Raw genomic sequence first — 12,717 nt, forward strand, 5'->3', positions numbered from 1 at the left:
CCCTCAATGAGATACATCAATCTCAGGAGTGCAGTACCATGTGAACAATTAAAGACCAAACCAAAGAAACTCAGGGCATGTTTGGAAGAAATAATTTGATCTGTTAATTTAGGCATCCATTTGACAAATATTTATGGCCTTTCTGCTACTTGGCAGGTACTGGGACAGACTAGGAACTGATTAAGGACAATTGTGTCTGCCAGAAGAACAGAGTTACCAAGTACAGTTACCCATCTACCCTGATATCCTGAGAAATGTGTCTTCAGGGTTTGTATACATCGTAGAGCATGTATACACAAACTAAGACAGATAAGACATCACCAGGAGACAGAGTAATGCGATGACTGTTATATATGTGGTTTGTCGACCAAATGTGCTGCAGAGCGTGACTGTAGTTATAACAGAGGTGAACACAGGTCCTAGGTTTGGGGTATGTGCCTGTGTGTTGTGTGTGTGTGTGTGTGTGAGAGAGAGCGGGAGAGGGAGGGAGGGAGAGAGAGAGAGAGAGAGAGAGGGAGAGAGAGAGAGAGAAACTGATATCGGAGCCAGATGTAGAAGGGCAGGGTAGGCCTGTGCCAGGAAGCAGTGTCCTCAACAAATTAATCTGGAGGTGTAAGAGGTCAGCTGAATGGCAGTCTGGCCTCCTGCAGCATGGAAGACTTGAGTGTCTTTCTGAGTCGTAGAACGAAGGCCAGGATCTAGGATGGAGAAAAGTAGATAGGGTCAAGGCTCATGCATGAGATGGGATGGTCAGGTCTTGGTGACCATGTACCCTGCTATGAACAGCTGGTGGAGAGGTGGTATCACTTGCCAAAAGCAGGAACACAGGGAGAGAACAGCTTTCATGAGATACACTGGTGGGTGCCCATCAGCAATACAGCAGGAAAGTGTTGGGGTCTGACTCCTGAGAGTGAGAACCAAAGCAGAGATAAAGCTGCCAGTCTCCAGGGTGACCTTTTATGAATGCTGCTTCTGAGGACTTGGGAAGGGGAATCTTTGGGTCAATGACTGCCATGTGCAAGCACACTTGCCACGTGCTGGGCACAGAGTAGTAAGTCAAAGCACCAGCCTTGATGAGTGTGTCCTGCAGCAGGAGCAACAGACAAGAAAGAAGAACATGCATAGATAAATGAAATCTTAGCAAGCCATGGTGGGTGGGGCTGGTTCAGTTAGCTTTCTGCTGGTTTGTCTCGGTGGGACATGTGTCTGCCTCTTCTGGAGGTCACTGCTTGCTCTCCGTGACCTCCTGGAGCTGAGCCATGCGGCACATAGCTGGAATACCTGCTGGCTTCCTCCAGCTTCCAGAGATGCTTCGTGAGCTGCTGTCTCTTACAACGAGGAGCCCTTAACACACCTACGAGTGCTTCTGGATTCCTCAGGATTAAAGCCTGATGCACAGACAGTGTAGGCACCCTAACCTGTGCCCAGATGTGTGGCTGTCAGTAAATGCAACACTATATGGACCAGGCCCTTCCTGTAAGACTCCACCACAGGATTACTTCATCTGGGCAATAATCAGACTTCAAAACACAGGTGGAGTGTTCGGAGCACCCTTCCTACTTTTTAAGTAACTTGTCAGATCTGTCAGACCACAGCATTTGTAAGAAATACCTGGGAGGCCAAGCCTAGATGTGACCTATGTGGAATACAGATGTGTTTTGATTGACTTTATTATTATAGACAACATTAAATCTTATTTATTTGCACCATCTTAAATTTAAATCATGAACTTTTGATTCTCCAGCCTAGAATGATTCATCAAGATAGGATAAATGCTACAGTATAATGTTAAGTGAAAAAAGCAGAATATAAATATATACTCATGTTATGATCAAAATTCTGTAAAAGTTATCCATGTATATGAACAAAGCTTGCTTACACAAACAAGATCGTTGATGAGGAAAACTGTCTTTGCATTCTATAGGAAACTAAGAAAAATAACTGCAGAAAAGGAAACCTAACAACTTACTAAAAGGTTACCTAGTTAGGAAGTTCATGATGGAAAAACCCTGGTACAAACTTGACTTTTTGAAAAGAGAGTGTTGCCTATTTAGAAAACAGCAGCTTAAGGTTCTCTGTGTCTTTAGCAAACAGAAAATAAGTCAGCCTCACTTCAACTAAGTTACCAACATGACAGATACCGATTACTCTGTTGGACCACACTTGTGAGACCCCATGATGTCAGGAGGTGCTGGGAACAAATGAAATGGAACCCTCCCAAAAGGAGGAGCCAACATAAAGAACAGGCTCGCTTGCTTGCTCTTTCTTTCTTTCTTTCTTTCTTTCTTTCATGTTTGGTACTGGGGATTGAACTCACAACCTTGAGCTTTTGAGGCAGGCACAGTGCCACTGAGCTAAATCCCCAGCCCTAAGAATATACTCTTTGAAAATAGAGAGTTGTATTTATCAAAGCCCAGGCTGTACTTTACCTGTAAATTCTTCATCCCTTGTCAGTACAGATACATAGTTCAGAAACAAAATTCTCAGATACTGCCTCACATGTAAGAAAATACAAGTGATGCCCACCAAGCTGCTGACAGCTGAGGAACACTGTATCCTGCACACAAAATGATCCATTTACAGTGAAGGAGTCTCCTTGTGGAGCCTTGGTCAATCTTCAGAAAACCACTAGTCAGATACAAACTCCTGCAAAAAGTCCTAAGGCTAGAATTTAGAACCAAGAGCTGGATATGCTCCTAAGACAACAAAGAAAACCATTCTCCACTACTAGGCCATTTCCCCACCCTACTCCACTTTATAGATAAGGAAACATATCCAAAAGGAAAGGAAGATCATCAGGACCTCATAACAAGCCCATGGTCAGAGACTCTGGATCTCTCCACTGTCTAAAGTATTTTCTCTTGGCCCTGGCTTGATGTAGCGTCTATGAATCCCAGTTCCAAAAAGGCTCAGCAAAGCCCATTGTGGATCTGAATTACAGAACACGTACAGATAGAAAGGAGACCTGTTCCTGCTTTGCTATAGCAGCTCTAATAATATTAATGATGTTCAGAGATTTATTGATACAGGCAAACATACAACTCCAACAGGTGGGGATGGGAGGGTGGTAGTAATTTCATTTTCTTGTCAACAAAGGAAGGTATCTATGTAATTTTTTAAATTTTTGGATCGGTGTCTCTCCAGAACTGAGATGAAGCTCAGGTGATCATGTCTGTCATTCCCTACAGATCCTAAGTCACTTGGGAGCATAAGAATGACAAATAGGACCAGTGGACTCAGGCACTCTGAAATCTGTCCCACTTTTCTAAAATAAGGACTTGGAAGTCACTGTCTCTTACAATGTTTAACAACCATTTCTTAAGTTTTAACTCTTTAGTTTCTTTAAAAGAAAAAACAGCCCTCATGCTTATAGCTAAAAGGACTATCAGTTTTAACCCTTAACTGAAAATCTTGCCCCGAGGTCACTAATCCTGGACGAGGCAGAGGGGAGCGAGGCATTCCAGGTGTCCTATCAGTGACATTCCTGAAGCCCTGCAGGTAGCATCAGTAGCCCAAGAGTGCTTTGCACAGTGGCACTCACACATCTCTGCTATGTGCAGCACTTTGCAATGCAGCTCTAGAGATTTGGGTTTGTGTATTTACAAAGCATCAACTAGAGATCATGTGATTATTCTAATAGATGCATTGAATTTCCATCCCTAAAAGTCTGGGTTTTGGAGTATGTGTTCCCAGGACTTGCTGGATTCCTGGAGGAAGTTGCTCTGAAGGGCCATTTCCCTAAGGAAAGCTGAGAAGAACAAATCCGAGCCCCAGCACCTCAGCAGACAAGGTCCCCCGAAGGTATGCTTACCAGGGTCCCCGCTTACCTGGAACATCAATTAATCTCTTGTAGACATTCAAGAAGGCTGCCTCGGCTTCTTTGCTTCTTTTACTCAATGCATCAATCTGAAAGGGAAAGAAAGAAGAAGAAAAACAGACAGCTCAAAATTTGCTGAGAGGCAATTTAAAAATCTATAAGGTATCTAGTGAGTTCCCACAGCAAATCCAAGTGTGATCTCCCTCACAGATGCATGACAACTGGGCTGTCAACCTCTTAAAAGTGCCTACCAATATAGCAGAATGACAACTGCTGTGGGCCCAGGTCCTAGTAAGGACCTAGTAGTGAGGCAAGTGTAGTGCTCACCAGGCTGAAAAGTGACCACCATGGGGGGTCTTTCACAGTGAACCCTTTCTGATCTCTGTCTTCCTGGACCAAGTGCTGAGTCAGAGCCAACCAGGTGCCAGGCAGAGCTGAGGGCAAGGCAGGGAGACACAGTGCCTACCCAGGAGCTCTGGTCTGGTGGGGGAAACAGGTAAGCCAACAAGCTATTAAGTCTTAGTTGGGAGTGTGCTAGGTAGGGTACCATGGGAACATGGAGGAAGGGAGGCTGGGGACCTTTGAGCAGTTCTCAAGAGCAATTCACTAGGGCGGACAGGTAAGATGCTACATATGTAAGGGGAAGAACATATCTGGAGCAAAGTTCTTAGGTCTGGGAGTTTAGAGATCCTCTTTAAGAATTCTATAAATGCCAAGGACCCTTCTAGAACTCTCTCTCATGTATTCTAAGACCCTCATATATCCACTTATGTTTCACACATGGATTCCAGGTTAAGAACCCACACATGAAGCTGTAATATGCCATGGAATATAGGGGATCAGTAAGAATCTGATGGAAGGAACACAGACATATATGCAGGAGTTAAGGGAGTCAAGACAGGGCAGGTGAGATGGGTCAGATCACAAGAGGCCATCAGCATACATGAATCAGATTAATCATCTGTGAACTGGTCAGTGTGAATGGAGCACAGGAAGGGGCAGAGAGCAGGATATGGCTCAGATGGTGTTGGCCTTGTCCAGGAGGACAACGTGAAGGGTGGGGGCTACTCAGAGAATCTTGGAATGCTCAAGCCAATGTGAGGCACAGATGAGTTAAGGACTTGCCTGAGTTTCCAGACTGGGCAAAGGTGGAATCTGTGATGGTAGCTAGGGCTTGTTTATCCCATGAACTGAGCCAGCTCATTTCCCCCAGTGTAGATGTCTTCTCCTTAAGGTAAGGTGTGAAACCCCAAGCAAACTGGAAACATGTCCAAAGAGTCTCCAATTTCAGATTCTCTCATTCCAGGATTTAGCTCACACCACACAACAGCTAAGGCAATGGCTCACTTTTTCCATCTGCACTGTGCAAGATTTTACATGTACCCCATTCACACTGGCTCAGGAAAAGGACACTAAATTATATATTTCTCTTGTCCCTTTGCTCTCAGTCTCCAATGTTATTAAGGAGGCAAAGGATGTGGCCCAATTACAGGGCCTCTCACCTGAGCCACCCCACAATTTGTTAAGGGCTGAGAGGCCACATGACCAAGCAGAGGAAATGCCTAGGAGGGGGAGCCACCAAGGAGAAGGAGCTGTGGATTGCTGATTCTTAATGAGCTGGGCTCTAAAATCCTCATCTGAAGCCAGCTTTTCAGAACTCAGATCCCCCCCACAATAAAATAAGACTGTCATTTAAGTGTTTAGAATAATCCACAAAGACTATTAACACAAGACGGTTCTTTTAAAAATACCTCCTTCCCACTACCCAATCATTAACAATACATATTCGGAAGTATCAAACATTTAGAAAAGAAAGTTAAATTTGTAATTCTACCATTCACCAGGGGAAGTCATACTGTCTGGTCTGTATTTCTCCTCAAGTTTTTTCTAATTAAAAAAATAGTTGAATGGAATGTAGGCATATAGGAAAACTAGAGATAAAATGTCTAGGGCTAGGTGGGAAATGGGGGGATGGTTGGAGTAGGCTAGCTAAGGGGGCATGTGGGATTCTTTCTGGTGTGATGAATATGTCCTACATTGTTATGGTGAAGGTCACCACACAGTGAATATATGGAAAGTCAACAAACTGCAGACTTTAAATGGGTAATTATATGGTACATGAATTCTATCCCAATAAAGCTATTTAAAACGTGTGTGCATATATTTGAAATCAAATTATACATAAAACTTTACACTGTTTTCTTTCACTAAGATATATATCTTTCTCAATAGCTATTGCAGATTTTGGGAAATGTCTTATCAACACTATTTCAACTGCATTTAACCATCATATACACAGAGGTCTGGGGTAATATGGGACTCGGGGGTTGCCTTCAGATATCTGGAACATTCCAAGTACACTTGCCTACTCTCATGCTGCCTGCCAGGCACCCATCTAAAGGCTTTCTGATTTGCTCAGGATTGGCCTAGGGAGGGTTTTATACTTCCCAGGTGTCCCCCTGAAGGCACAAAGGTGGCCACCTCTCTGGTGGGTAAAGGATAGATCTTGAGGCTTGCAAACACTGTCCTCACTCCTGTGAGCATGGGCACATGGGGGTGGTGGCTGATAATCTGCATATCACACTGGCCTAGGGAATAGTAACACGTTGAATTGTGACTTGCAAAAGATATTGGAGTCCTAACCTCCAACAGCTGTGAATATGACCTTCTTTAAAGATAAGGTCTTTGGAGGTGATCAAATTGGGATGAGGCCATTACTATGGGTCCTAATCCATCATGACTTTATAAAAAGGGGAAATTGGGACAGAGAGAGACATATACACACAGGGAATGTCATGGCAAAAAGAAAGGTGGAGATCAGGATGACCCATCTACATGCCAAGGAGCACTGGAGACTGACAGCAACTACCAGGTGCTAAGAAAGGGGTCTGGGACAGATTCTCCCTCCCAACCATAGTACAGTACCTGGTGCTGGTCACATTCACACCTTAACCTCTGCCTTCCAGCTGCTAGGATTTGAGACAATCATTTCTAGCCTTTAAGCCATTCAGGTTGTGATACTTTGTTATTACAGCCCCAGGGAAACTAATTCAGGGACCATGATTCTCAGCTCTCTTCCATAAATGCAAGGAAGTTCATATCCAGTCCAGAGAGGATGAGAACAAGACACTGAGTTGAATTAATTCTTTATGCAATTGGACTATGAAGTTTCTTAAGAGATGCTGATTATTCATTCTATGTGTGGCTTAGTTTCTACCTTTCTGCCTCCTTATAAGACTTTCAAAAACATCTGGAACAGGGCTGAGGATTTAGCTCAGTGGTGCAGCTGCCTGTCTCACAAGTGCAAGGTCTCGAGTTCGATCCCTGGTAGCAAAAAGGAAAAACAAAACAAATAAACCCCATCTGGAACAATCTGACTTCCGGAAACTTTGACATTTGGCTCCTCTCCACAGCTACAAGATAGTCCTAGATGCCTTCTGGTCCATCTCCCTTTTCCAGCTGATCTTTTCTGTGGTGGCTTTTCTCTCTCTGCTGACACCTGAGAATTCCTTCTCACAGTCTGTGACTTATTTCCTGGCTTCTGGTCACTTGGAATAGCGTTTGAGGACATCTCAGAAGACCTGCCTGTGTTCTGAGACTAAGCGCAAGCTCCATTTTCCAGACCTAGCACTGGGTTCCCTCGGACTGGTAGGGTTGGGGGGTGGGCACCCAGACACTGGAGCCACCTGGGCTGGCTTTGAATGCCAGCTCCATGAGATGACAGCACCCATCTGCCAAGCCTGGGTAAGCAGATGATCTAACACAAGGGACATGCTCAGTGCCCAGCCCAAGGAGGTGCCACCTGACACTGATTTTGTCCTCTCGGAGAGCTTTTCTCCAGGTGGCCATGCAGCTACCTCCCAGGAAGAGGACAGGACTCTCCTGTGTGCCCCTCAGCATTCCCAGAGAGAAGTGGGAGACTTCCCACCTCACTTGCTTCCAGAGTGCTGGGCTCACCTGCTGCGTGCCAGGGGGGTGGCTGGGGTGGAAGCTCCTGATAAACGGAAGGTTTGTGGAGAAGGTTCAGGGCAAGGTCCAAAGGCAGAGTGTGGAGTTAGGATATACACAGTAGCTCCTTCACGTGCATGGGTGAACCTAGGGTAGAGATTCTCCTTACAGTCCCTGAGAGAAGTGCCAAGGACAGAGGTACTGTCATGGTGGCCACTCAGGGTATGCCAAGGGGAAAGAAAACTCATTCTGCTCTAAGAGACCAGGTTCACCTCTGGCTACTCTCCCCACTCAGGCCACACCCAGTCACTCCCTGTTCCCTGAAAGCTGCAGTAATTTCCACTCAGCCTGGAAGGCGCCTACTTGGAATGTTCCCTGATCCTGGGGCTCAGCAAGGATCCACTTCTCAGCTGCAGCCACTCCCACTACCCTGGGGGATTGTCCCAGAGTGCCTGGACCTCAGACAGGGGCCCTCCTCTCAGGAGATTCCAAATTCCTTGAAAGTCCACACCGTGCTGTTGGCTCCACTGTCTTCTCCTTCCCAGGGACTTGTGCACAATAGGCACTAACATACTCTAAATGTGTGAATAAAACCCCACCTCCGATGACCAACTGTTTTATCTGCAAAACTGAGCTGACAGCTAAGGAACCAAATCTTTATGAAAATTCGTAATATGCCAAGTGCTCTCTGTGTCGTAAGCATTTGTTCTGTGTGCAGTTGGCTGGCTGCAGCCATCAAGAGCGTCACCTTTCCCACTGCACACCCCAGGTGCTCCTGAGGTATCTTCCTGCAGTGAGCCTCTTGGTCTCTTGCCACCGAGATGCCCAGCATATTCTACTTCACAGTACTAGAATGTGACTTCACTTTCATAATGCTGAGTTTTACCCAACAGGAATTAAAGACACATGTATTTTACTCAAAATCTCAGTCTTTGCTTATAGAACTAAAAATGCTTCGAGTCCAAGCACTGAGGAGCAAGTTCACAGAATTCTGTGAGAGAACTGAGATTTAGAAGGAGTGAGAAAGTGCTACTGCTCCCAGGCATTGTCCACTTGCCTGTCCATCAAACGTCTGTGTCCATGGCCACAAGGCTGGGTACAGTACCAGTCTTGGTGCTGGAGGTGTATAGCACCTTCCAGGTGGGTGCTTCACCCCACTTATGTCAGGTGTGGCCAGATGAGTTCTGGCCAACAGAATGGAGGTGGCAGTGCTGCCCCCCCATAGGCCATGCCCAAGCCCGGATAAAAGCGCTACAGCAGTTTGGACACTGAGCTGGTCCCTTCTGCCACAAGAACTGCATGGCCTGGTAGAAGTGGATTCAACATGGACCTGGGGATGAGACCGTATGTGGAGATCGGGCAGTCAACCCACAGCCAGCACAGAGGATAAACAAGAGAATCTTTAGTTGCCATGGGCCATGGAGACTTGGGGATGACACTGCAGCATAATACAGTGAGATTTGACTGTCAAGGGTCCCAACTCTATACAGGTGATCTTTCTATGATGATAGTGCAAAATAAAAACAAAGACTAGATAACCAATATATTGAGGGATAAAAGATTTTCATTTGCTTATTTATTTTGAAGCTTTGTTGCTTATTTCTGTCAGGGCAGGGTAAGGAGAAGATGGTGTGATAGAGTGGAAAGGGAACTGGGCTGGAAATCAGAGGACCAGATTTTGCTTCAAGCATGATGGATTTGTGAGTTTGCCGTGGAGCCTCTGCCTGTTGTGATTTTATTGTCCATGTCTAGGGGAAGGGGTGGTAAGGATAGCTGGTGTGGGGGAAACCTGGGGAGATGGAATGGGGCAGATGACGTAGAAACATACAGTGATCAGAGAGCTGGCTTTCTGTGTTGGTGATTATCAGGGACACCGGATGTGTTTAGAAGACCTGTGCTGTATCCATTATCTTATAGTGTCTGTGAGAGGTGAACTCATAGGCTCAGAGCATTAGTTACTGTACAAAAGGAATCACCAAAGACTATCTCTTAAATAGCATTTACAATGGGCTGTTACAACTCCTTAGAGTATGCTTGTGCCTTAAAATGACATCCCTGCAAAAAGTCCCTGAACTATTTGTCATTGAAATTGACTTCAGAAATATCATTTCTTTTCTCCTTTGATGTTTCAGCCTTAGAGGAAACCCTTGTGATTCCCAGCATGGATTCTGCAGACCAGTGTCCAGGGGATCACTTTCATACAAGGTCTCCTTGCCACTGACTGTGACATGTACTCCACAGTGGCCCTGGATCACCATCATAGGACTCAGGAAGAGCTATATGGCCACCTTGCCTTAATGGCTATGCCTACCAAGTCTAAATTCCATAGTTCTTAGGTTTCCAGAACCCTCCAAGCAGAACCCTAGCTTAACCCTGCCACCAAATCCCATACTGGGCACACTTAGCAGGCTAGGCCTTAAGCCTCTCGACACACCATAACCCTCATGCTTCCAGGTCTTCTCAGGCTAGTTCCTCTGCCAGAAATGTCCCTTACTCCAGGTCACAGAGTTCCAGATCTCCCTTCAAAAGCTAGTTAAAGTAGCACCTCCTCTGTGGAGACTTCCTGCCTTCCCTCAGCATCTCTGGTCACTGGGTCCTTGTTCCCCCCTGAGCACTACAGAAATCCTTCTATCCATTTTCCATACCATGCCATGGGACTCCTGAGCTTTCTCCAGCCCCTGTGGACCAGGACAGCGGCACCTTCCCCTCTTTGTCCCCAGCACCTGAGAAGGCCTCACATACACAGGGAAGCTTGTGTGTGTGGGTCTGCTGAGTGCAGAGGTGAAGGACAGGCGTAGAAGCCTGGGCTCCCTCAGACGCACTCCTGAACTCAGACACAGAGGATCAGAGTGGGGAAGGCCATTCTGTAATTAAAGGATTTTTATCACTCACAAGTATAGTCTAAAGAGACCCAACTGTAGTGTCACTCAGGGCAGGAGCTTCTCTGGTCAGAATGAGAAAGCTGTGGTGAGGCAGGCTGGTGGCTAAGCAAAGAGAAGGAGGGCTCTAGCCAAGAGATGTCATATCTGCCATGGAGAAGAGAGGACTTCGGGGCTCTTCATCAGTTCTGCTGTCACAGTGATGACCCCAAAACCTCACCTGGGGCATGGGGTCTGTGTGCCACAACCATCAGCATGAGGTCACACTGAAAAGGTGAATACTGGGTACTGCAGGCTTTAGCAGGCCTCCGGGGGCTCCATGGACCCCACAATAGGCTCTCTTGGCCCACCTCGAGTGAGGCATAGACAGAGGCAATGATGCGGACTTTTACAAGGGTCCCAGGACCCCCCCCAAAAAACCAGAAGGGCTGGCCACCAGACACTTTGAGGAGGTTGAGGCTATGGCTTCAGAGGTAATATGTCCCTTGGGTTGGAAAGGGAGCCTTTTCCTGGGTGTCCTCAGGCCTTGCCAGGCACAGGTGTGGGGCAGGCAGTGCTGGTCCCTCACACAGCTATGCCACTTAAGCCCCTGAACCACCTCCCTGTGTCTAGCTTCTTTATCTGCCAAGTGAGAGGACAGATCTTGGTCATTGTAAAGATCAAAGTCACAGTGGCAACTGGTAAACAGTGGGGAGCTGCCATGTTAGCAACTCTTTTGTAATACAGAAAGGCACCAAGTTATTAAGTTGAAAGAGTGGTTCTTTTTGGAACTTGACATTTCCCCCTTCCTCTTGGTCAGCTTCTGTATTCTGGCAAAAATGTACTTTATATGACTGTTATCTGGCTTAATGGGAAAATTAACCATAAGATTCATAAGAGAAACTTGGTGCTAAGTTGGTTCTTTAGAACTATTTACATACTTTTCACTCATTAAAATATTAAAACAGACTGAAAATATGGCTAACAAGAAACCTGACAGGACAACATTGACTTTGGCAGTATATGTACTATTTAAGTAGCTATAAAAATGACACTTTGCATTTGTTTGTCTCAAGTTGGACGTATTTTCATGTTTTATTGATGTAATTTCCAGTGTTTTATGTGTTCTATATTGTGTTCTTTCTGCATTCATTTCTTTTGGGTTCTTTTTCTTGCCACTCTAAAGAACTTCAAAGTTTGCATTGGTACAGCCCTGACCACCACCCAGCAAATCCCATTTGAGAAAGAAACCCCACAGCAGGTTGAGTGACCTTGTGTACTAGCTCATAAACGCACTTGTGTCCTTCTGTTTGTCTTTCTGATACTGGGCTACAGCTCACAAAAATAGTGTCATCAATGCCTGGTTGGTATAAAAGAAAAAATAAATACATTTATACTTTTCAGAATTAAAAAAGAAAGGCACGAAGTTGATCAGCATCAGCTCCTAAGGGTCCTCTGAGGATATGGTGACACCGTGGCACTGTGTACTGAGTTTGAGGCCTAGGCCATATGATGAGCAGAAAGAGAGTGTGCACTGTAGGAAAGACAGACTTGGTTTTGGCCCTAGCTATGGGACATGCTTGTGGGTGATTTGGGGGCTGGTTACTGAAGCCAGCTAAGCCTGGTCTTGTCATCTGCCAAGTGAGGGCAATGGCTCCCTCCTGGAAACTGTGACAATGAAATGTGAGATCATCCACAACAGGCATCTGGCACAGTCAAACCCAAATTCAGCCCTTGTTTCTCACTATACCCTGGGCTGTTCTCTACTGTAAACCCAAGCAGTGGGCCAAGATGCTTAAAGTCCTGGGGGACCCGGACACTTAACCCTTGAGACACCATGGTGGCAATGACATGCTCAGGAACAATCCTATGCCCCAGAAGTTTACAGGCTAACAATTTAGAAATAAACACAGACCATTATAAGAACTGTCATGTCGCTGTGCTCTGCTGGGTGACAGGCCACAGAGATCAGTGGGCACAGGAGAACAGTTCTTCTCACTCTCCGTCTGGCTGCAGGGCTTTTTCAAGGGCAAAACGCAGTCCACAGAGCCACATGGAATATAGATGTCAGCTGAGATGACCCAGGTCCTGCCC

The 12,717-nt window shown here is 45.9% G+C and overlaps 1 protein-coding gene across 21 annotated transcripts in view; it reads right to left on the minus strand.

The window, feature by feature from the left end:
- The window catches only part of Cux1 (cut like homeobox 1), a 374,970-nt gene that overhangs the window by 153,481 nt on the left and 208,772 nt on the right, over window positions 1–12,717 (minus strand). For 20 of the 21 annotated variants that reach the window (XM_004840130.4, XM_021254464.2, XM_004840131.4 and 17 more), the window contains one exon: window positions 3,828–3,906. In XM_004840130.4, coding sequence (XP_004840187.1) covers window positions 3,828–3,906 — 79 coding nt within the window. Of the gene's footprint in view, window positions 1–3,827; window positions 3,907–12,538; window positions 12,712–12,717 lie in introns of all 21 variants that reach the window. The other variant, XM_087195783.1, reaches the window with a different exon arrangement.

This window comes from Heterocephalus glaber, unplaced genomic scaffold, assembly GCF_053883595.1.
Source record: "Heterocephalus glaber isolate CG9 unplaced genomic scaffold, H.glaber_assembly_v1.0 deba00001610, whole genome shotgun sequence".
In the NCBI taxonomy this organism is placed as follows: domain Eukaryota; kingdom Metazoa; phylum Chordata; class Mammalia; order Rodentia; family Bathyergidae; genus Heterocephalus; species Heterocephalus glaber.